The following is a 24,018-nucleotide window of genomic DNA, read 5'->3' on the forward strand; positions in this document are numbered from 1 at the left end:
ACTTTCCCTTTTCCTCTCTCTTCTTCTTCTGATACCCCTATAACACGAATATTGTTCTGGTTGGATTGGTCACACAGTTCTCTCAATATTCTTTCACTCCTAGAGATCTTTTTTTCTGTGCCTCAGCTTCTTTGCATTCCTCTTCTTCAATTTTTTTCATTTATCGTCTCCTCGACCATATCTAATCTGCTTTTAAATCCCCACATTGTATTCCATAATGAATGGATCTCTGTTCTGGATTTGTTCCTGCATTCTTGAGTATTTTTCTGTACCTGCATGGATGTGTTTATGATTTTTTTAATCTCTTTTAGGAAGATTGATGAGTTCATTTTCACTTGACCTCTTTTCTGGTGTTTTGGGGATTTTGGTTTCAACCAGGTTCCTTCGACATTTCATATTTGTATGTGGCACCATCTAGGACCCTGAAGGTGTACTGCCTGCAATTACTTAGCCCATGGAGCCATGTCAGGGGTCTCAGAGGAGCGGCGCTCGTGACTGGGGGTTGGGAAGAGCTGTTTCCTGCTTCCCAGATACTGTATGTCTCTACACAGCCAGACTAGTCAACCAAACACACAGGTGTAACCCTCTATGCTTTGCATTTGTAACTGCTGTAGGCAGGACCTCCCTCGGGCTGGACTGATGCCAGGGCAGGGGCAGATGGTTTGTAAGCCAGTGCCAGCTTGCCAGAAGGTGCAGCAGGCTGCATATCATGGTGGAAGGCCTCGGAGCTGTATAGCCAGCCAGGGGGATGGAGTGCCTGAAGTTCCTGAAAAGTTCCCAACCTGCTGGGCAGAGTGCACCTGAACAGTTTTGTCTACCTGTCCTTTTTCTTGAGCAGCAAGCCCTGTGCAATATTTGCCCATTTAGTAGCCCTCTCACTGTTAGGAAGTCTCTCATACTGCCTGCCTTTCTTTTCTCCCAGAGCAGCTGGATGTGAATCCCTGTTTTCCACAACAGCTGGAATCTCAGTCTGTCCAAGCATTCTTCCTGTCTTAGCTTTCCAACCCCACTGATCTCCAGAGCACCATGTAATATAGGTTCTTGCTCCCACAGCAGATCTCCAGGGCTGGGTGTTCAGCAGTCCTAGGCCTCCACCCTGTCTCCACTCCATTTCTCTTCCTTCTGCCAGTGAGCTGGGGTGGGAGAAGAGCATGGGCCCCCCAGATCATGGCTTTGGTATGTTACGTTTTTTGAGGTCTGTTCTTTTCTCCAGGTGTAAGAAGTCTGGTGCTGCCTTCTTTCCTGTTGATCTTTTAGGGTTAGTTGTATTAACAATATTTTCATATTATATGTGGTTTTGGGAGGAGGCCTCTGTCTCACCTCTCACGTCGTCATCTTTAATCTGATCTACCTGACTTTAATCACTGTTACATGATAAAACTATCAAGTTATCAGGACATAATTCCGTATCTACTGGTTCCCGACCCAGCACTTGATATTTAACCTATTATGTACATATTTTTCCCTTTCCCCATTTGATTTGCTTGGTTCTGGGGAACAGATACCCTAACATCAAAATGCCATCTTGGTTAATTTTGAAATAGCCACAAGTTAGAATAGATACATTAGTAATACTGGTCAACTACCTCTTTTTCCACAGCAGCCTGATGTTTCTTGATCAGTTTCTTCATTTTTGCAGCAAAGTTGTTACGCTGCATTTCAAGATCTTTCTCTAACCTGAGATGATGCTTATCCATCTCAGCCTTCAGCTTATCTTTCAGAGACATCAGCTGTTTCTGATGCTCAAGTTTTCTGAGCTCATGTTCTTCCATTTCCCTTGTAACCTACAACAATGGAGAGGAAAGAATGAAATAAAGCAAAACCTTTTTCTTTCAAAACCATCTTAGACCAGTCTACTATCAACTAAGTAGGTAATTCATGTAGGAGATCCCAGTCAACAGCTTCTAATAAAATTTCATCTGAAAAAGCAGACAAGCTAGCTGGTTCTAAAATTAAAATGGGAATGTAAAGCACCCAGAATAGCCAAAATTTTGAGGGGATATGAAAAGTTGGTAGATTTAAATTCAGTAATCAAAACAGTGCAGTATTGGTATGAGGACAGGCTGAATAGAGCAAAGGAACACACTGAAATCTGGAAACAGACCCACATATATTCAGCCAATTGATTTACTACCAAAAAGTCAAGTTAATTCAAAGAGGAAAGGAAAGTGTTTTTAACAAATCCTGCTGTAACACCTGGTTCTCTGTATTCTAAATAAATAAATGCTTAATCATGCTATACACAGAAATTAACTTGACAAGAGTCACTTGACATAAACCTAAAATCCAGAATCAGAGAGCAGGAGAAAACACAGAATATTATCATGACCTTGGGGTCAGCAAATGTTTCTTGGGTAGGACACAAAAAACACTGATTATAATGAAAAAAATGTACAAACTGGATTCTCAAACAGAGGCAAAATTCAGATAATGTAAGATTAACCATTTAAAGTGAACAATTCAGTAGCATTTAGTATATTCATGATGTTCTGCAACCACTGCCCCATTGTAAAGAAAAAAATGTACAAACTGGATTCTCAGAGACAAAATTTATATAATGTAGGATTAATCATTTAAAGTAAACAATTCAATAGTATTTAGTATATTCATGATGTTCTGCAAGACTGCCCGTATCTAGTTACAAAACATATATAATACTTCAGAAGAAAACCCTGTATGTTTTAAGCAGTTGCTCCCCCATCTCCCCTTCTGGTAACCACCAATCTATTTTCTGTCTATGGATTTATCTATTTTGGATGTTTCATATACTATGTGACCTGCTGTATCTGGCTTCTTTCACCTAGCATGTTTCCAAGGTTCATCCATATTGTACAGGATGCAACAGTACTTCGTTTCTTTTTATGGTGAATAATATTCCACTGTATGCCCATACCCTCATTTGTTTATCCATTTATTTGTTGCTGGACCTGTGTGTTGTTTCCACCTTTTGGCTATTGTGAATACTGCTCTTGTGAACATTTGTGTATATGCATTTGTTTAAGTACCTGCTTTCAATTGTTTTGGGTATATATCTAGGAGTAGAATTGCTGAGTCATGGGGAAATGCTATGTTTAACTTTTTGAGAAATCATCAACTGTTTACCACAGCAGCTGACATTTTACATTCTTACCAGCAATATATAGCAGGAGTTCCAATTTCTCCACGTGCTCTCTAGTTGTTATTTTCCATCTTTGTTTTTGTTTTTCTCTCTTAATAGCTAACCACCTAACAAAACAGCAGCAGACTCACACAGTCCAAGAAGGGACTAGCAGTTACCAAAGGGAAAGGGGTGGGAAGGGTGGGTGGGAAGGGAGGGAGAAAAGGATTAAGGGCCATTATGATTAGTACACATAGTGTAGATGGGGGAGATGCGGAAGGCAGTAATAGCACAGAGAAGACAAGCAGTGATTCTATAGCATCTTATTACGTTGATGGACAGTGACTTCAATGGGGTGTTAGGTGGGAACTCAATAATATGGGTGAATGTAGTAACCAGTGTTGCTCATGTGAAACCTTCATATGATTGTATATCAATGATACCTTAACAACAACAACAAAATAGCTGGCCATCCTAGTGGCTGTAAGGTGGTACTCATTATAGTTTTAATTTGCGTTTCTCTAATGACTAATTATATTGAGTATATTTTCATGTGCTGTTGGCCATTTGTATACATTCTTTGGATAAATGTCTTTTCAAGTCTTTAACACATTTTTAAAAATTGAGGTATAGTTTATATATTAATTTGAATAGTTTTTTGGTGGAGTCTTTAGGGCTTTTTTTATGTAGTATCGGGTCATCTGCAAACAATGACTGTTTCACTTCTTCCTCACCAGTGTGGGTGCCTTTTATATTTGTCTTGCCTGATAATGTAGCTAGGACTTCCAATACTCTGTTGAATAAAAGTGTTGTGAGTAGGCATCCTTGTCTTATTCCTGATTTTAGAGGAAAAGTTTTTAGCTTTTTCATGGCCTTTACTCATTTTTAATGGGTTGTTTGAATTGGATTTTAAAACTAAAAATTTTAATTTATCACAGATGGAGAAAAAATATTTGCAGGACATATCGGAGAAAAAATACCTGTATGTTTCTTATGAAAGTCAAACATACATATGCCCTATGACTCAGCCATTTTATCCTATGTATTTGTCACAGAAATTAAAACATCATGTTCAAAGACATGTACATGTTTGTAGCATCTTACTATGCTGATGGACAGTGACTGTACTGGGGTATGTGGTGGGGACTTGGTAATAGGGGGAGTCTAGTAACTGTAGTGTTGCTCATGTGATTGTACATTAATGACACCAAGATAATAAAATAAATAAATAAATAAAAGTATTTATTTCATCTTCCACTTGCCCCTCAGCAACCTCTAATCTACTTTCTGTGAATTCGCCTATTTTAGATATTTCGTATAAGTGGAATTCTAATAATATTTTTCCTTTTGTGTCTGGCTTATATCACTTAGCATTTTTTCAAGGTTCGCTCACATTGTAGCATATATCCGAACGCCGTTCCTTTTCACAGCTGAATAATATTCCATTGTAGATATATATATATATATATACACACACACACACACACACACACACACACACACACACACACTATGGTTTGTTTATCCATTCATGTGTGTTAATGAACACTTGGGTTGTTTCCATCTTTTAGCTATTGTGCCTAGTAACTTTTGGTAATACTGAAAGCAGTGAAGTTAAAAAGGAAGCATTCCTATCAATTGTGAAAATGAGTTACCTGACCTTCCAATGTTTTCAAGAAAATTTAAAATCTTACACATGAAAGTGTAGCAAACATCCACATTTCCTAAACTGAGAAGTTGTAATTTCTACAATTACACCCAGTTTTATTTTAAAAATGTAAACATTATGGAAAACACAAAAATCACTTTCCATTATCACCCACCTTAAACCTTTCTCCACGTCCCAAAGGCAACCATTATCATTAATATCATGTTGAATAGTTACTATTTTTAAATACCTTCGTTTTCATCTAAGTAACTTCAATTAATACATTATATGGTATTTATTGATTTAATTATTCTAAGATTTAAAAAATATTCTTTTTGCATTCTCAAAACATGTTTACTAAATGCAGACATTAAACTGGGAATTAAAAAGCCTTTTGCCATTTTAAAATAAGTTGCCTAAAATTATGTTCCAAACTTCTGATACATCAAAGGAAAAAAAAACCCCAAACTCTTAAACTAACCAGACTAGGAAAATTAGTTACCAAAGTTGAATTTTTTTTCACTGAAATCCAAATACTTACAGATTCCGGATGGATGGCAGAATTATTAGACATGACTGTGTGGATTCCCTCCGTCACGTGTAGCTCACTCTTGTAGCTTTGACTCCTGGTCTTGTTGGACACACGGGGAACAGACTGATGATTTCCAATATTCACTGCTCCTGTCTGTCCAACACTATGATCTTGGTCCTGAGGGAAAAGAGTATTAGATTCAAATATCTTTACCTCCTGAATTCTTGATTATTAGCATCTAGCACACCGCTTGGCACACACAGTCTTCAGAATGTTAGTGGTCTGTTTTGAGAAATTCCTTGTATTTGCCAAGACCAGAAAGTTTATCAGTTGTTAGTTGACAGATTAAAAAAATGACTGACAGTAAATACCAAAAAGCCCAACCAACTATGTGAAAAAGTTAATCAATTCAGAGTTATTTCCAAAGGGTAGTCTTTTCTCTAAAATTTTTGACATTATTTTGAAATCCATTTCTACTACACATCTCATGGGGTATACACAGAGATGCTGCTCATTTCTCAATGATTCCAATGGTGAAAACAAACCCCAACCTTTTTTTTTAATCCTATAAACATCCCTTTTAGTTATTTTTTATTGAAGCCTTTTATATTTCTTTTCTTCTCAGAATATAGTCTTTAGCCTAAACTTCTTCCACTAAGTAATTTAATATTAATTCCTACCTATTTTTATGTAAAATTAAAAATTGTATATATATTTAATCATAATTAGAAGACTGTTCTTCCCAAGAAACCCGGCAAACTTTGGTATCTGGGCACCAATATTACAGTCTTACCATACCGAAACTCTGTCAGATATGCAGAATAATAAATACAGACCCATAGTATATGGAGGATCTTTTTTTACATCCACAGCCTTAAAAAGTTGCTGTTATTCTAATGTTTAATGACATTAGAATTTTGTTAATTTCACTTTACTAAAGTAATTCATATACCTAAAATAGCCCCAATTTTCTAGTGACTAGTGTTAGAACTAAAAAACAATATCAAAAATATCAAAGCTGTATGTAAGAAAGTCTTCTATTTTATAGTTCATTAATTTTGTAGTGTTATTAAAAAGAAAAGTAACTACTACTCCTGTTTTCAGAATGCAGGGATCTTTCTCAATAGAAAGCAATAAAAAAGAATCAAAGCTTTGGCATTGAGACATGAGCAAAGAAGAAAACAGAAAATACTTAGACTAAAAAAGATAGCTCCACAAATCATGAGCTTTATATTTTCCTTTGAGGAAGTTCTGTAACATTTCTACTGCAAACTTGGAAACATGGTAACATGGAAACAACTTGGTCTCAAGAGTAATATATGAATCTGAACCCATATGCTTCTACAGTAAGTTAGTTAACCACTCTGAACCTTACTTTACTCACCTATGAAATGAGTATTTTAGAACCATGTAGAGGAATGAATTCCTATACACAACTGAAAAGAATGAAGTGTTCTTAGTAACAGAATAAGAATCCTTGGTAATTTTTTTTCCCCCAGGATAAATTTAACTAAGTCACATGTTTATTTCATTCATTCATTCATTCATTCATTCGTTTATTTATAAAAAAGCAAGAAATTTCCAATTTAATAAACATGTATCAAACATTACACAAAAGGCACTGGGGGAGAGGTTTATACAATAAACAAGATAAGGAGAATGGTTGGTAATTCTAATGACTTGTCTGTGAGCACCGTCAACTTCCAAACGCGTAATTTCAAATACTTCCAAAGCGTGTCCCATGCCATCAGACAATCAGGCAAAAAAGTGTTCAGTAGACCAGAATTTTGAGAGGGACTAGATTAAATAAAAGTTGAACAGGTTTCTCTAATAAAAGACTTCACACAGGTTTACTATGCTGATGTACACTACCGAGAGTTTGGTTTAAAGAATGCAAAACCTTTTTCTCCACCTGGGACCTCAGAGAATCACTGTGAAGACACAATCTGGAAACCACTGATATAAAAGATTCTTGGCAAGAAAAGTTCCACAAGGAAAGAAGCCAATAAAGAGACCCCAATACTTGAGCCGTTTCTAAGTTATTACCTTTCCTTCCTGTGCTTCTACTGCCGGCCCTTTATGTGCCTCCTGGGAAAGGACCTTCTTGTTTCGATTGTACAGATTGTCCAGCACTCTTTTTTTTTCTTCCTTTGCCCTTTGAAGGAGATCTATTAACACCGTTGTAGGGTGCTCCCGAAGCACAAAGGGGTCCTGGTTAAGAGTAGAAGGCAAAAGTCAGGTTGAGACCTATATATTTTTTCATTCAGAACAAATGAATCCCTTCTTGGACCCTAGAGTTACTATCCTAAATAATTATAGATAATGCATGTAATCTATGGTTATCTAATTCTGCTATGCTTTTTACTTCTTATATTTATAAAATTTAATTTACATGTATACACTCTGTGCCTACATAACTTCCCCTGTACTTTTTATGAAAACTTTGAACATGACAGCTTTGTTGGCCAAATGAAAATGCAGAGTTGAAATAATCAGAGTCTAAGTAAACATTAAGAATTAAGTCCAATTAGAGCCCTAAGTAAACGCTTACAAATTCTTAGAACTGGTTTCATAGAGGAGACACTATCAGTTCTGAATTACATTAGATCTCAACAGGAATGTGTTTACTGATGGTGAATTACATAACATACTACTTGGGTATAGTGGGCTCCTTTATGTTGCTTAAATGAAACTTCATAAAACACTAGCAGTTGATTAAAAGACGTTATGTATTAGTGATTTTTACCATTAATATTTAATAAAGCTTAACATTATCAAATACAGAAAAGTAGAAAGAACAATTCTACTATAAGATTATCATCATTACATTTGGTATTTTTTGGATATTTATGTCTTCTCAGAAATTTTTCGTGTATAGATTTTGTTTTGTAGTGAGCACACAGATTGCAGAAAGATGACTTGTGCGCTGGAGTTCATGAGATGATCTTGAATTCTTTTAAGACTTTTACCCCCTTTATTAGCTCAGATTTATTTCTTCTCTGAAGAGTTGTAACTATATATTATTCTCTTTTTATTGCTGTAAGTATTATGTTATTTCAACTCATAATGCCTACAGACTATTTCCTCAAATGTTCATGCCAAAATTACATAACCATTATTCTAATTCTGGATAATTATTTTCAATTTTTCATTGAGATAAATAGCTTCATACAGTAAGTCACTTTTTTCCATTTTATTCTTTTTCCTTATGACAGACTGCAACAGAAATGTGATCAGGCCGAAGGGAAGGATGCACTTGACAGATTCTTCCTATCACTTTCAATAATGGCAATATACAAAATGGACCAGGTAAATGAATACATATGCAGGTTTGGCATCACCCAAGGTCAAGTATCCATTCCTGGTGGGCTGGGTTATTACCAAAAGAGCTTCTTTTGCCTCCATTAGGCAAATGTAAGAAGCCAGACACATTCTTCCTTTTCCTGAGCCTTAGCTTGGTATGTACCACTATTTATAATATTCGGTCATTTTTATCTGAAAATAATATATCTTGTAATTCTAAGTTATTTAATAGTTTTCTACAAATGGATCCTGCTTATTTTTCACTTACATAATTCATAGCTATACTAAACCTTTTGTTGCTATTGTGAATACCTAGTTTTTGGGCTTGAATTTGAGACTGTAAGTGTGCTTAGGGCCTAGAATTCCCTAAGTGTTACTGAAACTTTATACTGCTCTTCTACATACTGTAGTTGCAAATAACCCTACCTAATATGTACATGATCCTTGCAATATCCTTGCGTAGTGAACTGCGTGTTGGTGAAAATAAACTGAACTTCTTTGAAATTCTAAAACATGCATGCTGAAAGTCTAATTTTCTAGTGAAAAATCCACAAAATTCCTTAGGGTCACAAAAAGATAGTCAACTGCTACTCACGATTGCCTTATCTAGATGTTTTAAGAACTATATTAAATTGAACAATACTATTATTGCTATTCATAAAATGTGAACCTCTAAATGAAAACATTTTTGAGAACAGAAAGCATATACTAAGAATTTATTTAAATTAGGTTACCAAACCTATTGAAAAATGAATAGAATTCACATTATTTTTAAAATACTTTCATTGCTAAGTTAGAAAAACATATTTCTCAAAAGGAAACAAAAATGTGATATCCATTTTTAACAGTTCTTTTGAAATCTCTTTTCTCCCACAGTATTTATGTAAATGTATTACACATCATTTCTCTTCCTTTCATATTACTTTATATAGGACAGATGGGTATATAAAGTATGGTAGATACGAAAATTAAATCCAAAGTTAAACTATGCTTTGCCACCTCTGAAATGACATTGTTCCACATGAGTTAAAATTTGTAGCTGTAACTCATGAATATATTCCTGCACATATAAAAATTAAGTCATTTAGTACTACTATATTGAATATTTAACTATATATTCTATTCAGATATGGTAAAAGCAGTTAATTTTGAAAAACAAATGAAAAAACTTAGCAACTAAGAAAATTTCCAAGAAAGAATGGTATTATGAAATTAGTATTTTAGCATAACCCAGTACAGCGTACTTAATACTGATTCGGAATCAAAGAAGAATAAAACACATTCTTTCAAATAATTTCTTAGGTGTACAAAACAGAGTATAACTGACCTTTAAAAGTTTCTTTGATGTAGGGCGATCTTTAGGGTTTTTCTGGAGGCAAGACTCCACAAAGTTGCGAAAAGAACTGGACCTATTGTAAAGGAAAGTATTAAGTGAACATATTGCTATTTCCTTTAAAAACACATCCACAAATCAAGGCATGTCCCTATGGGTGGGAGGGAGAATAGAAATCATAAAAAAAAGCAGACACAATACACTATATATTTCATCATGTACGTCTATAAAAAGCTATGCAAAGCAACTAATGAATCTTTACCATTTTCCAAAGATAGATGTGCACACATTATTTTAAAATCCTGCTCTCACATACTTAAATATCACAACTCATTCTACGTTGCGGTAAATTAGGGAAGTCAATCATTTTCCTTTTTGCATTCAAATCTAAGATAATATTCTTCTTAGTATTTTTTTTTCTTTTCTCTAGCCACGTCTCTTTCTTGCTTGACCCTTGGATCATCTTCCATATAGCATGTTTCAGAATATCACGCTATTTGTTTTGGAAAGAACATTTTTTATACCTAAGTATTTAGTGCCCTTGAGCAAATGGACAAAAGTTCCAGAAAACAGTAAAATTTTTTTAAAATTAGAATTCTGTAACCTACTATTATATAGTGTTACTGATGAGAGTTCAGTAAGGCAGAAAGTAAAAAATGTTCCACCAATGTTTGTCATCAATATTCAAATAAGATTTAATTCTTTTATACAAGAATTCTTTTTTGAATCCCTAAAGTATCAACCAGTGTAAAGACAGCCTGTGTTTAGTGTATTTATTATTCAGATGTACCATAATAAACTGTGCCAAGATTTCTTCGAAACACCTCTACAGAAGCAGCAAAGACCTGTGAACTTGCCTTAATAATGTAATGATAAAAAATAAATTATTGCTAATTTATGCATCTTGTGAATTTTAAAGTATTTGTTAAGTACAGTAGATAGTCTTCTCGAATTTTTCAAATGCTAGACACACCTGAAGACTTTCCCATTAAAATTTTCTATCACTGATAAAAATCCTTTCCTAAAATTGTCCATCTGTTCTCAATAAACTTCTTTACATGAATAACAGTATTATCAAAGAAGCAGTAGGAGATGCAACATCAAAGCACATTCTGAATAATAAATAATAACAATTAGAATCATCCAAAAATTATGAATTATCTGGTAACTCTGATAAATTATCAAATCATTTTTACCTATGTTTTATACCATGTCAATTATAAACCATTCCCCAATTAGATATCTATACAGGTTGTGGCAATCTATATATTGCAGTTTTAAAATATGAATGTTTAAATCATGCTATTTATTATATAATCAGGGTTCTATGTGTCGCTAAGGTACAAAAAGTATATTACTTTTTATACAAAAGCCATACTTTTTGCTCCCATGTAGCATCACCTATCTTTTATTTCTGAACTGAGTTATATATATGCTATGAAAAGTAGAGATAATAAAGGATAAACATGATGCAAGGATAAAATAAAGCTATTTTAATATTTCTTCAGGTTATATACACTTCACCTCATTGAAATGAAATCATTTTGATAACATTATGAAAAAGTATTTAAATTTTACCATGTTGAACAATATATCTCTCAGCCATACTCACCATTCATTAGACTGCAGTGTAGGGGGGTTATTTCTGGTAATGAGATATAAGGCACGCCTTGCATTCATATGATATAAAGGAGGCTCTCTTTCCGCTATAAAAGAAAGGAAACTTCCTGTTAAATATGTGCCTGTTATATAGGAGCATGGATGCACTGTTAGTTTTTTTTTTTTTAAAATAAACCCCAACTTAGGAAAAAAGTTGCAAGTAGAGTTCAGAGAACTTAGTTAAGTGAGTCAATAGAGAGGAAATTGCAGCCCTGATGCACAACATCTCTAAATAGTGTATTTTTCCAATAAACAAGAACATTCTAAGAGAACCTAATACAGTCATTAAATCAGACCATTAATATGAATGAATACATGACTATTATCTAATCTTCAAGCTCCATTGTAGTTTCTATCAAATGTCCCAATAATGTCCTTTGTAGCAAAAATGACCTTCAATCATCTGCATCCTTAAAGGAAATTGTCCATTTTTTCTAAGTTTTAAACTTACATAAAATTGTTCATAAAATATCTCTAAAATCCTTCTAATATGTATAAAATCTGGAGTCATGTCCCCTGTCATTCCTGATATTGGTTGTTTGTGTCTTCTTTCTGTTTGATCTAGCCAGAGGTTTATTAATTTCATTAATTTTCCCAAAGAACTAATTTGTGACCTCATTGATTTTCTCTATTGTTTTCATTTTCTATTTAATTGATTTCTGGTTTGATCTTTTCTGGGTCTCTTTGTTCTGTTTACTGTGGATTGAATTTGCCCTTCTTTTTCTAGTCTTAAGGTGACAGTTGAAGTCATGACCTTGACAATTCACAAGTATACAATTTTGACTCTCGAATATCCCTAAGTTTGGCTTTGTGCTGTTATTAAATTTAGTTTACACATCTCTGGCAGGAATATCACAGAAGCAAGTGTCACGCTTTTCTCAGTGTATTCTATGATGATCCTATAGAACAGGCCCGTGGTTTCAGATGGTCTTGTCATTGATGGCGTTCACTTTGATCACTAAAGGCCATTCCACAAGGTTTCATGGTGAAGTTTCACTTTTTTCCTTTGCAATTATTAAGTATTTGTGAAAAGGTACTTGAGTCTATATAAATATTCTGTTTTGCATAAAGATCATTTTATTCTCTTATTGTATAGATTTAGATTCTTCATTTAATAATTTATGACTTGCTACTATCATTTATTTTGATGTTGAAATGGTTTCATTTTTGTGCAGTTGAGAATCTTCTGAAGCCGACGTCTGCCTTTCCGGCATGGCTCCAGCATTCCCTGCTCAGCTCCTTGCTCTCTGGCCCACTAAGATGTTCCAGGATCATCTTATGCTTTCCCTACTGCAGACACGGCTCCAAGGAGCCGTGGCAGGCAGTGTGCTCACTGCTACTGCCCGTGTCACTTCTCTTAGATCCTGTCAGTGGATAAAGGAAGGGAACACACACGTCCCTCATATATTTGTATTCATACTTGCACATTAAATATCTTTAGTTGTTTACTGAAAACAACTGAGTTCACTACCATATCTCAAATCCAATGCTATGGTACTATTTATTCGAGCCTTCTCTTCCCGTTATTTGTAGCACCCTTCTCGGACAGTAGGAAACCTCACTCTCATTATCCTTAATATATTTGATGACTCGCCCCTGTACATAGCCAGTCTCCCATCTAGGCCACCACCCTTTCCCCTTTTCCCCATCAAGTTTTCAAACGCCATTCCAAGCCTGTCTACAGTGTGAATGTCCACTTCATCCACTCAGGTTCTGACACCCCATCCAAACTGGATCACTTTCTGCAGTGAGGCCCCCCTCATCAGCCCTCAGGAGGGAAGCCCCCTTCCTTTCAATCAGGCACTGCCACTGTGTCAGGTGACCCACCCCCAAATATGGACGTGCTCCTTGGCCTCTGACACCCCATGCTGGGCTACTTCCAGGTCTGAATGCTTTGGTTACCCCACCAGGACTCTGAATCCCCAAACTTGACTGCCGCCCTCCCTGCACATGTTCTGCTTCCACATACAAGGCATTCTGTCTGTGGGAACTCCCTCCTCTCCTCACAGGACTCTGACACACCACGCCGGGCTACCATGGCTCAGCAGGTGACATGGACACCTACTTTATACTGTCCTCCCAACAGCTTTAAGAATGAGTAGTTTGATCCAGGAAGGAGAAGGGATTACTGAAGAAATTCTTAATGAATAAAATAACTTGTTTCTACTGTGATTTATTAAAGTATTCAAAATTTCTAAGTGGTGTACCATCAATATATCAAACCAGAGTATGATTTTTGATCTGTCATTTACTATAAAGCTGAACATCTCTATTTAGTCAAAGAACACTGAACTTAGCTAAAAACCATAGAGATTTACTAAATCTAGAATGCGGTAGCCTTCAGTGGATTCAAGGGATATTTTCCATTTCAAATACTTTTTTAATTGAAGTATCAATAATAGTCAATCTTATGTTGGTTTCAAGTATACAACACAGTGGTTCTACAGTCACCCATATTAAATCCTCACCCCCGCTACTGCAGTTACTGTCAACATAGGAAAATGTTACAGAGGCAGTGCTTATATTTTCCATGCTATTCTACTATCCTGGTGACCAGCTTATGACTGAAAATTTTTGTGCCCTTTTATTGCCCTCACCCTCAACTACTCACTCCAATCCCTCCCTCACAGTAACCACCAGTCACTACTCAGTGTCTATAAGTCTACTGCGATGGTGTTCCTTTTGTTTTGTTTTTAGATTCCACAAATAAGTGAAATCATATGGTATTTTGTCTCTGCCTGGCTTATTTCACTTAGCATAATACCCTCTAGGTTGATCCATGTTGTTGCAAATGGCAGGATTTCTTTTCTTCTTATGGCTGAATAATATTCCATTGTGTATATGTACCACCTCTTCTTTATCCACTTATCTACTGATGGACAGTTAGGCTGTTTCTATAACTTGGCTACTGTAATGCAACAATAAACAGAGCGGTGCATCCATCTTTTTGAATCAGGGATTTTCTTTTCTTCAGGTAAATTTCTGGAATTGGAATTACTGGGTCATATGGCATTTCTATTTTTAGTTTTTTTAGTAACCTTTCCACAGTGGCTGGTCCAATTTACATTCCCAAAAAGAGGGTAGAAAGGTTCCCCTTTCTCCACATCCTTGCCAACACTTGGTTTTTCTTTTCTCTTGGACAGAGGCCATTCTAACCGGTCTGAGGTGATATACTATTGTCGTCTTAAGTTGCATTTCCCTGATGATTAGTGATGTGGAGCATCTTTTCATTGTTGGCCATCTGTATTTCAGCTTTGGGAAAATGTCTGTTCTGGTCTCTGCCCATTTTTTAGTCGGGTTTTTTTTTTTTTTTTTTTGGTGTTTAGTAGTATGAGTTCTTTATATATTTTGGATGTTAACCCTTAATAGGAAAAATCATTTACAAGTGTACTCTCCCACACTGTAGGTTACATTTTTGTTCTGTTGATGGTATCCTTTGCTGTACAGGAGCATTTTGGTTTCGTATATACTCCCACTTGGTCATTTGTTACTTTGTTTCCATTTCCTGAGCAGTTGTGTACAGGAAAAAACTGCTCACACTTATGTTTGAGAGATCTTTGCCTATGTTTTCGTCTAAGAGTTTTATGGTTACATGTCTTACATCTAGATCTTTGATCTACTTTGAGTTTACTTTTGTGTGTAGAGAGTCATAGACAGTAATCTAGCTTCTCTCTCTTGCATGTAGCCATCCAGTTTTGCCAAGATCAGCTGTTGAAGAGTCTGTCCTTTCACCATTGTATACTTATGGCCTAAGGATGCAGCACTCCAGTTTGAAAAAGACAGATGCACCCCTATGTTTATCACTGCACTATTTACAATAGCCAAGATATGGAAGCAACCTAAATGTCCATCAGTAGATGAATGGATAAAGAAGATGTGGTACCTATACACAATGGAATATTACTGAGCCATAAGGAAAAAACAGATCCTACCATTTGCAACAACATGGATGGAGCTAGAGGGTATTATGCTTAGTGAAATCAGCCAGGCGGAGAAAGACAAGGACCAAATGATTTCACTCACATGTGGAGTATAAGAACAAAGGAAAACTGAAGGAACAAAATAGCAGCAGAATCACAGAACCCAAGAATGGACTAACAGTTACCAAAGGGAAAGGGACTGGGGAGGATGGGTGGGAAGGGAGGGATAAGGGCGGGGAAAAAGAAAGAGGGAATTACGATTAGCATGTATAGTGCAAGGGGGGCACGGGGAGGGCTGTGCAACACAGAGCAGACAAGTAGTGATTTTACAGCATCTTACTATGGTGATGGACAGTGACTGTGAAGGGGTATGTGGGGGGGACTTGGTGAAGGGGGAAGCCTAGTAAACATAATGTTCTTCATGTAATTGTAGATTAATGATACCAAAAAAAAATCAAACTGTACAATAAGGTATGCAGCCTGATAATCTAATCCTCATACCTAACACAAAGTATTAAGTAACCTAAGTAGCGGTAAGTAATTCATGAATGCTTTAGAGACCCTTCATAGATGGTAAATTTATAACCACAGACATATTCTAGGTGTTTAACAAATACTCATTAAATGTTAGACACAGATACCTCAAAATTAATACCACAGTAGAAACTATTTTAGACCTAATTTAATACAGCAAATGTAATATGCCTAAATTAACATATATATATATATATATACACAAAATGCCAAATAACCAAAGTGACAACCTTGATAGATATATTGCTCCCCTTAAACACTGACATAAAAATAAAAATCTGTAATTTGGTACAGAAATTGAGATAAAACATTGATAAAAACTTACTACACAGTAATAAAGAGCAATGCTTACCTAGTTCAATGCATGTTATTCCAAGAGACCATATATCGACTTTGTTATCATATTGTTGTTCATTCCTCCCTAAAATTATTTCTGGGGCCATCCTAAAACATAAAATGTTACTTAAAGTTAAAAGAGAAAAGAAAAGTATACTGTTCTTTAAAAACGTAATGACCATCCACATGGAGAATCCCTGTGTGAATTCCAGATGATATATCTGGACATAAGAATTCTTATAACGGGAAATGCATTACAGGTTGTGAGGTAAATATTTACCATTGTGCACACAGTGTTAGACTTATTCTCACCATTTGTCATGATCAGGTACCAGCATCCTGGAGGAAAAACTCCCCAGAGCAGGGTTGTATTCTGCATCAGTTCAAGTTTGCAGATTGTAATATTGTATAGCATTTATGCCAGCAGTTCTCAAACATTTTGGTTTCAGCATCTTACTATAAAAGTCTAAATTTTGCTCGAAAGAGGGCATTTTATCACTGGCACTTGTTTTCTTGAACTAAACAAACTCACTACATTTAGCTGAGAAAATATCTACCACAATAAGCAACAATGAATATGCAGTTTGTCGGTCTTTTTCGCAAATAAGAGTAGTGTTCTGTGATAAAAGTGGCTAGGACAGCCACTCATAACTAAAGAAACCATACAATTATTAACTTTGGAGGCGTCTTGGTTATAAAATGAAACGCTAATTCGCATCTTCAGCTAGACTCTAATGTTCTCACTGGTGCTTCACCTTATCCTTCCTTTGTACTTGTTAAGCACAGACAAACATTTAGAACAGTTTCTGACTGCTTAATAACATTGTCACCAGGCGTATGTGTGTTCCTGTGTGTAAAAGTATGTAAATACATAGTGCTGTGTTCCTAATATACCATATACAAATTAATACATATGTAACTTTCAATTGCCGGTAATAGAGGGCTTCTAATGCGTTAAGATGTTGAAGTAAGCTTGGGGAGTCACTAAGTTCAACAAAGTTAAAAAAGTAGTTTTGTTTTTAATGCACAACTTTCTAGCTCCTTTCTAGTATCTAATATTGATCACTGATTTGTAAAGAGGGGGACCATTAAGAAGCATTATTTGTCCAAAGAACCCTTTTTTTATACAGGGGAAGAGGATTCTATCTAAACTAGGGTTCTACATAAGAAATTTTTGGTCATACAGAACAGTAGTCTTCAAACTTTTTATTTTCTTACTTCCAATGAATTTATTTTAAAAATGTATCCGCTTGTACATTTTTGAGTTGGTATCCAAATTTTATAAACTTAATAGTTGCAAAGGATATAATGCACACATATGTATATACATTATTTTGTATATGTGCTTTACAGAAATTTACAACTTGGAGCTGAGGACTTCACTCATTCAATTCATTAAAAACACTGCTGTATAATAACCTAATTAGCAAACCCAGTCTGCACGGTCATATCAACCATTCAAATCAGAATTATTTTCTGTCAGGAAATGCCAAACTTCATTTTTCATTGTAAATAACATGTTAGTGTGTCCTCAGGACAATTGTCCCAGTTATAAATGAGATCATTTTTTATTCCCTAGAAAAGAAGATGGGAGGAAGGATAATTGGGGAAAAGAAAGAGCAAGGAGCCAAAGGAACTGAGGAGAGATGACTGTGAAGACAGAAGGCCCTGTGTCAAAACTTGGTGTCCTAGCTCTTCAATATTTCTGATGCTATATATTCTAGATGTTACGTGTTCTCAAGTTGTCCCTCTGGTGACGGTTTGAGGCTTTTAATTCTCAGAGCAATGCATCACTCTACTATTCAGGATGGGTGAGAAGCCTTTCTTTAACAAACTGGGAGTTGGGAGATTTGAAACGTAGGTGGAAAAGAAGATGCAGTAGACCTGAGACACTTCTCAGCATGTACAGAGAGAGGACATCTATGGAAGTTGAAGATGTGGAAAGTTATTCCCTTCAGACTTGCTGCCATTAATATGGAATTATTTATGAATAAAATTAGATGATGTCTAGAAGTTGCTTCAAATAACTGGAGGTGGGAGGGAGGGCAAGAAGATCAAGTACACAGGGCAGCCAGGCCCTGGGGTAGTGCTGTTAGGCCGAGCTGACCGCTGTGTGAGCCTTCGTTATATTTTTGTCTATTTCCCTGTATACTAGAAATTCTCCACAATAAAAAATGAAAACAAAAAGTTCCTGATCAGCTACCAGTCTTCAGGGACTCTTATTCAGAAGATACTGACACACAGTAAATATAAATCTAAAGAAAATTTCCACTTAGCATTTCTATCTTCTCCCTTCTTAAACAATTAAATTTTTTCACTCCTACCCCCAATACATGATGTAGATGATAACAGGAAAGAACCGTAGGGGGACAAATGATACAATAGGAGGTACAAGGGCAGCGCTCCAAATCTGTATCTGAAACTACAGTGCTTAGAGGAATATCTAAAGCAGCCCTGTATTTCCAAGAGAAACATAAAGCACCTGATAAAAGGACAAGCACACACTGCCTATTTCAATTATGAGGATCAATACCAGATAGGACTACGCTTACCAATGCGGCGTCCCCACAAAAGACTTGGCAGAAGAGGCCATGGAAGCAAATCCAAAGTCAGCAAGTTTCGCCTGGCCTCCTGGTGTCAGAAGGATATTTCCTCCTTTGACGTCTCTGGGTTTAAGGAACACAGAAAATTATTTGTCTTTCCTTTGTAAGATTCTACTGAAAATGATAAAGATCATATAAAAATGTATAAAAGAGGGAAGGAGAAATCAGAATCATTAAGGCCTTGGGTAATCTCTCAGTTGGGATAACGAGAGCTAAGATCCCAACTAAGAAATGAGATACACAGAATTCCTCTAAGTATATAGTAACAAGTTTCTAAAAGAGAAGATAAAATACCAGTAGAAAAAGAAGAAAAAAATTAGCTAATTAATAGTACATACTCGATATTTGAGTGCCTGTTTATTGGTACAAGTAATGGTTTAAAAAATTTAGCTGAACATTCTTATATGATTGTAAGATTTCTGAGTATACCCTTAACAATAAAATGGAGTAAGAAGAACCTGATGCCCCAAATTTGTTTTTTTTTTTAATTACTCATATCATTCCAAATTTTAGCATAGTTCTCCTACCTAAATATGAAATGAAAACTGAAACCCATGGGTAAGGTAATATCAATGATCCCAAATTTACTTTTAAGCTCTTTTCTAAATCAGCAACGTACATGTGAACTAAGAAAATTATAATGGGATTGCATGCCCAATGGGCACCATAACATTCAAAAAGAAAGAACTTTCTAAGCACTTGTCAATTCATACTATACAGAATTATAATGGATGTAATATTAAGTTAATCTATTTTCTTCCATTTGTTTTTATAGAAAATGGAAGGTTCTTTGAAGTTGAGAAGACCTTAGGTTCTGCTTCCAACTCTTTCATTCTCTTATTTACTATGCATGTGGATTTTTCTCTTGGACCTTACTATCCTCATCTAAAAAACTGATACCCATTAATTTGCACTGACTCTACTATATAAGTTTACTATGTATTGTCTGGTTCACATAGATAATTTAAAAAATGCTAGCTTCCTTCTAAAAACAGGCAAAACCAATACCAATGCTAAAAATGTAGTTTATGATGGTTTAATCTTTAAATTACTATCCGTTATCAAGGATTATCTCAAAAGTACAGAATGCTAGTAGCTTTCACTTGTCTGTCATGGAATCAATGGAACAAATCCGGCATTAGGAGTCACCAGGAGGACAAAAGATCTAGGTTAGTTCTAGTCTAATCTATCTTGCTTCATAGGCTTTGAGAAGTGAGTCACAAATTGGGGCATCAGTTTCTGCATCTGTAAAATGAAACAAGTAAGAATACATAATCCCTATCGTCTTTTCCACTTCACAAATTAAACTTTTCTATAATTAAATTTCTATCACAAATCTCTAAAGTGCACATACTTTGGAAAGCCCAGCAGCATGTGTAGAAAAAGATAAAAATTATTCTCAACCAAGAGATCAAATAAATTAGTATATTCATTTTAAGACACGGATAACCTAAAAAAATATGAGTTTGTAAAACTCCAGAATACTTTTATTTAGCTAAAACCAACAAAGCTTTCAGGATTAATAAATTCTAGGTCTGATAAATTTGCTTATTAATGTATGGTAATTTTTAAGGTACTTACCTATGGATCATGGCACGGGAATGTAAGTAGGCTAATCCCCGAAGAGCACCATGTATAATTGCTGCTATTTCCATTTCTTGTAATGGCTTTTGGTAAACTTGAAATAAGATTTTATTTGAAAATAATTATTCTATAGAACATTTCTATTTTAAAATATATATACACATATCTAATATATGGGCAAATTTAAAAAAGCAACATTTAGCAAGAAGGAATTTTTTGCTTTCCAAGATAATAAAACAAAGCAATTGAACTTAATAAGTGCACAGTTGTGCCTAGTTATTAGAGTTCACAGCCAATTTTCCTCTAAGTTAACATTTAACAATTATTTCACGATTATAAAAACAATGAAAGAGCTTTCCCTTTTTATATTCCTACATATCTTCATTCTGAACAGAAGGAACAAATTAAGTTTAATGATAAAGAATACAGAAAAATGCCTGTTAAATCACAATGAAAGAAAACTCATCTGTTATGCTAAAACGTAGTATTTAATGAGGACAGTGCATAGCACGCTGAGAGTCTAGAAAACACAAAGGTTTTTACTCTTCCTGGAAAGTTTTAATATTATTTAAAAAAATCTCTCAGTGAATGAATTCTCATTTTATTATACTAATACTTTTCTTTTCTCAATAAATGAAGGAGGCTTACCTTTCAGCAAACCTGAAGCAGATCCTAAACAATATTCCATTACAAGCTACAGGGGAAAAAAATGATAAAAAACATTAAAATACACTCTTAAAATAAAAAGATTCTATATGAGATAAAATAAATTCACCAAGGAGATCGAGAAGATAGTTTGAAGTGAAACAAACTCTAGTTATTAATTACCTTTAAATATAACTATACATTTTGGAACTTGTTAAATGCATACATGAAGTTAAGCCAATGCTACATTAATATTTTATAATGCCGACCTATAACTGCTTGTAGAAGATGTGTGTTTCATGTAATTACTAACTAAAGCTATAAAGGAATATACATATTCCATTCATATTAACCTATAGTAGCAATACTGGTATTGTTAGGAAGCAGAAAGTCGTCCTCTGGTTCTATATATACCAAGTTTGGGTTACCGTTTAAATCTTTCCTATAAAGCAAACACAGAGCACCTCGTATGTGCAGGTATGTTATATATATTAACTAATTTAATCCTCATAACCACCTCTGGAAGGAGACCCTATTATCATCCTTGTTTGACAGATGGAGAAACTTGGAAGACAGAGAGGCAGCCTGCGCTCTCTGCCACTGTTTGTGCTTCAACCACAGCCTCAAATTAGGAGTACCATCACCACCAAATTAAAGCAAACATTGCAAATCTAAATAAATCTAAGTTCTGTATACTAAAATGATAATCAGCTGTAGCTTATTAAAAATAAAAGGTCATTCCTGTTTAAAGAAAATTTAGCCTTTCTCTGAAAAGACATAATTACTGTGCCTATACCGTTGTAAGATTACTACCTTATCTTAGTTTCAACAATGGGGCAAAATTAATTTCCAGTTTCTGCAATAAAATGTCCCAATTTTCTACCTTTAGTATTATTCAGCCAAAGAATCACAATCAGTTCAGATTTCACCAGGATTCACCACCAATATTCCAACCAAGGTGCTTGTGGTTAAATAGCTTACAATACATTTATGTCAAAAATATATGCTGATTTTCATCCTTTGATAGGATTGTTCTCACACAAATGTTTGATAAAGCATTTGAAGAATGAAACCGCTAACACACATCAGAACATTCTCCCGTGCACGTAACGGTCAGCTGAATCTCTGTAGTCAACTGGCAAAAGTTCTATTCTCTCTCACTGCCTGAGAGTTTCAGGAAAAGCTGCTCCTTTCTCAGTGTGAACTGACATTTCAAGGTGTTTGTGCGTGGCTTTACACAACTATTTTGAGACATTTTCGAATTAATCATAAACCAAACCTACTAAAATTCCAGCAAGGGGAGAGCAGATACCCACCCATGCTCGGTGCTCACGTAAATAGCAGCCTTTGTATTCTACGATGTTGGGATGTTTCAATGTTCGGAGAAACCTGACTTCCTTAATAATACCCTGCCATCTCTGTGGGGAGAAAAAAAAGAATAAAGGAAAGAATTAGGAACAGTTGCCTTTCCTTAGAAAACTATATAAGTACAAAAGTAATTATTAGATTAAAAAGTTAACAAGAACATACAACTTTGCTTCATTTGTAATATTTAAATGTCAAACTCCTATATTTTAAAGAAATTACATTCATATAGTTTACAACTCAATAACATAAAATTCATTCCAGGTAGTACATATTTTCATTTTCATAAAATTTATTATCAATGAGTCTTATAAAAATTTTACAACCACACACCAAGCCTGTTGAAAGCTATATACTACATATAGTGGTTTTCCTTCAAAATTTCAACCTCCCCCTTCTTTTTTGCAGCTTTATTGTTGTATAATTTACATACCTTAAAGTTCAGCTGTTGTGGTTTTGGCTTATATTGTCTACCAAATGTTAAGTTTTTTCTGCTGTTTAAACTCAAATCAACTAATTACCTAAATTCCTAAGTGCTCATATTCTAAAATGCTAGCGAACACTTAGGTTATAACAGAGGGAAGTTCACAGAAAAACCAAGCAGCATGGAAACATTTTCCTACAGGATTTCACGAAGAGCCTTCCCACTGACGCCTACTAGTAAATAACAGATAAACCTTCAGCAATAAAAGCTACTCTATGACAACTTCAGAAACTTAGGCCATGTCCTAAATACAGTTACTTGTCAGAAGCAGTCAGGGAACTCTGAAAACACAGGTACTTGGGTCCACACCCAGAGACTCTGGAGGCTTAGGAGATGGGGGATGGGAACGTGGAATCTGTTTTTTGTTCTTGTTTCACTTTTTCCAGGCTTTACCGCTGACTTGTATCATACTTCTAAAGGTAGGGGAACTAGAATACAGAACTTTAAAAAATGTTTTGCACTAGAATTTAAGATCCTATATCTCCTATGTTATTTCATAAGCCCTCAAGAAAATATACCAAGATATTCACCGTGTAAAATGTGTAGGCTGTAAGATGCTAACTTCAGAAAGTGTCATAGGGGCTTTACATTTCAAAATTGAGTGCTCTGGGAGGCAAACTCTCAAAACAAAACCAAGCTAAAACCTGTATTCTTCAATGAAAAAAAAACTTCCAGGAAGGATACACTATTAGATGAGAGAAGATGATGCCCTAGGTGAAACTTTTTGTTCTAGGCATGACTAATTAAACAGACTCCAACACAAGTCTGCTATGAAAGCTGGTTTTAAAGTTATACTGTAGAATGGCAAATAAAATTAAACTTGTAAAAAATGGAGGTTTTTTTAGGGGTTTTAGAAATTATTAGAGTTTTTTTAGGTATCGACATGATGAAACAGTGATCAACCGCAACAGTGTTATCATACCCATAAGTATGATTATCACAAAAAAACAATATTTACCACAAAACAGAGATTAC

The 24,018-nt window shown here is 35.1% G+C and overlaps 1 protein-coding gene across 1 annotated transcript in view; it reads right to left on the reverse strand.

The window, feature by feature from the left end:
• Window positions 1-21,252, reverse strand: part of LOC140848627 (serine/threonine-protein kinase TAO1-like) — a 41,064-nt gene extending 19,812 nt beyond the window's left edge. Inside the window, exons 1-9 of the mRNA XM_073232896.1 lie at window positions 21,198-21,252; window positions 20,547-20,643; window positions 18,915-19,028; window positions 16,379-16,470; window positions 11,528-11,619; window positions 9,908-10,051; window positions 7,324-7,488; window positions 5,287-5,454; window positions 1,587-1,784 (exon numbers count right to left, since the gene is read on the reverse strand). Of these exons, the coding sequence (XP_073088997.1) occupies window positions 1,587-1,784; window positions 5,287-5,454; window positions 7,324-7,488; window positions 9,908-10,051; window positions 11,528-11,619; window positions 16,379-16,470; window positions 18,915-19,028; window positions 20,547-20,643; window positions 21,198-21,237 (1,110 nt within the window). The 5' untranslated portion in view covers window positions 21,238-21,252. The remainder of the gene's footprint in view (window positions 1-1,586; window positions 1,785-5,286; window positions 5,455-7,323; window positions 7,489-9,907; window positions 10,052-11,527; window positions 11,620-16,378; window positions 16,471-18,914; window positions 19,029-20,546; window positions 20,644-21,197) is intronic.
• Between the last annotated feature and the right edge of the window lie 2,766 nt (window positions 21,253-24,018).

Source organism: Manis javanica, chromosome 4, assembly GCF_040802235.1.
Source record: "Manis javanica isolate MJ-LG chromosome 4, MJ_LKY, whole genome shotgun sequence".
Classification (NCBI taxonomy): Eukaryota; Metazoa; Chordata; class Mammalia; order Pholidota; family Manidae; genus Manis; species Manis javanica.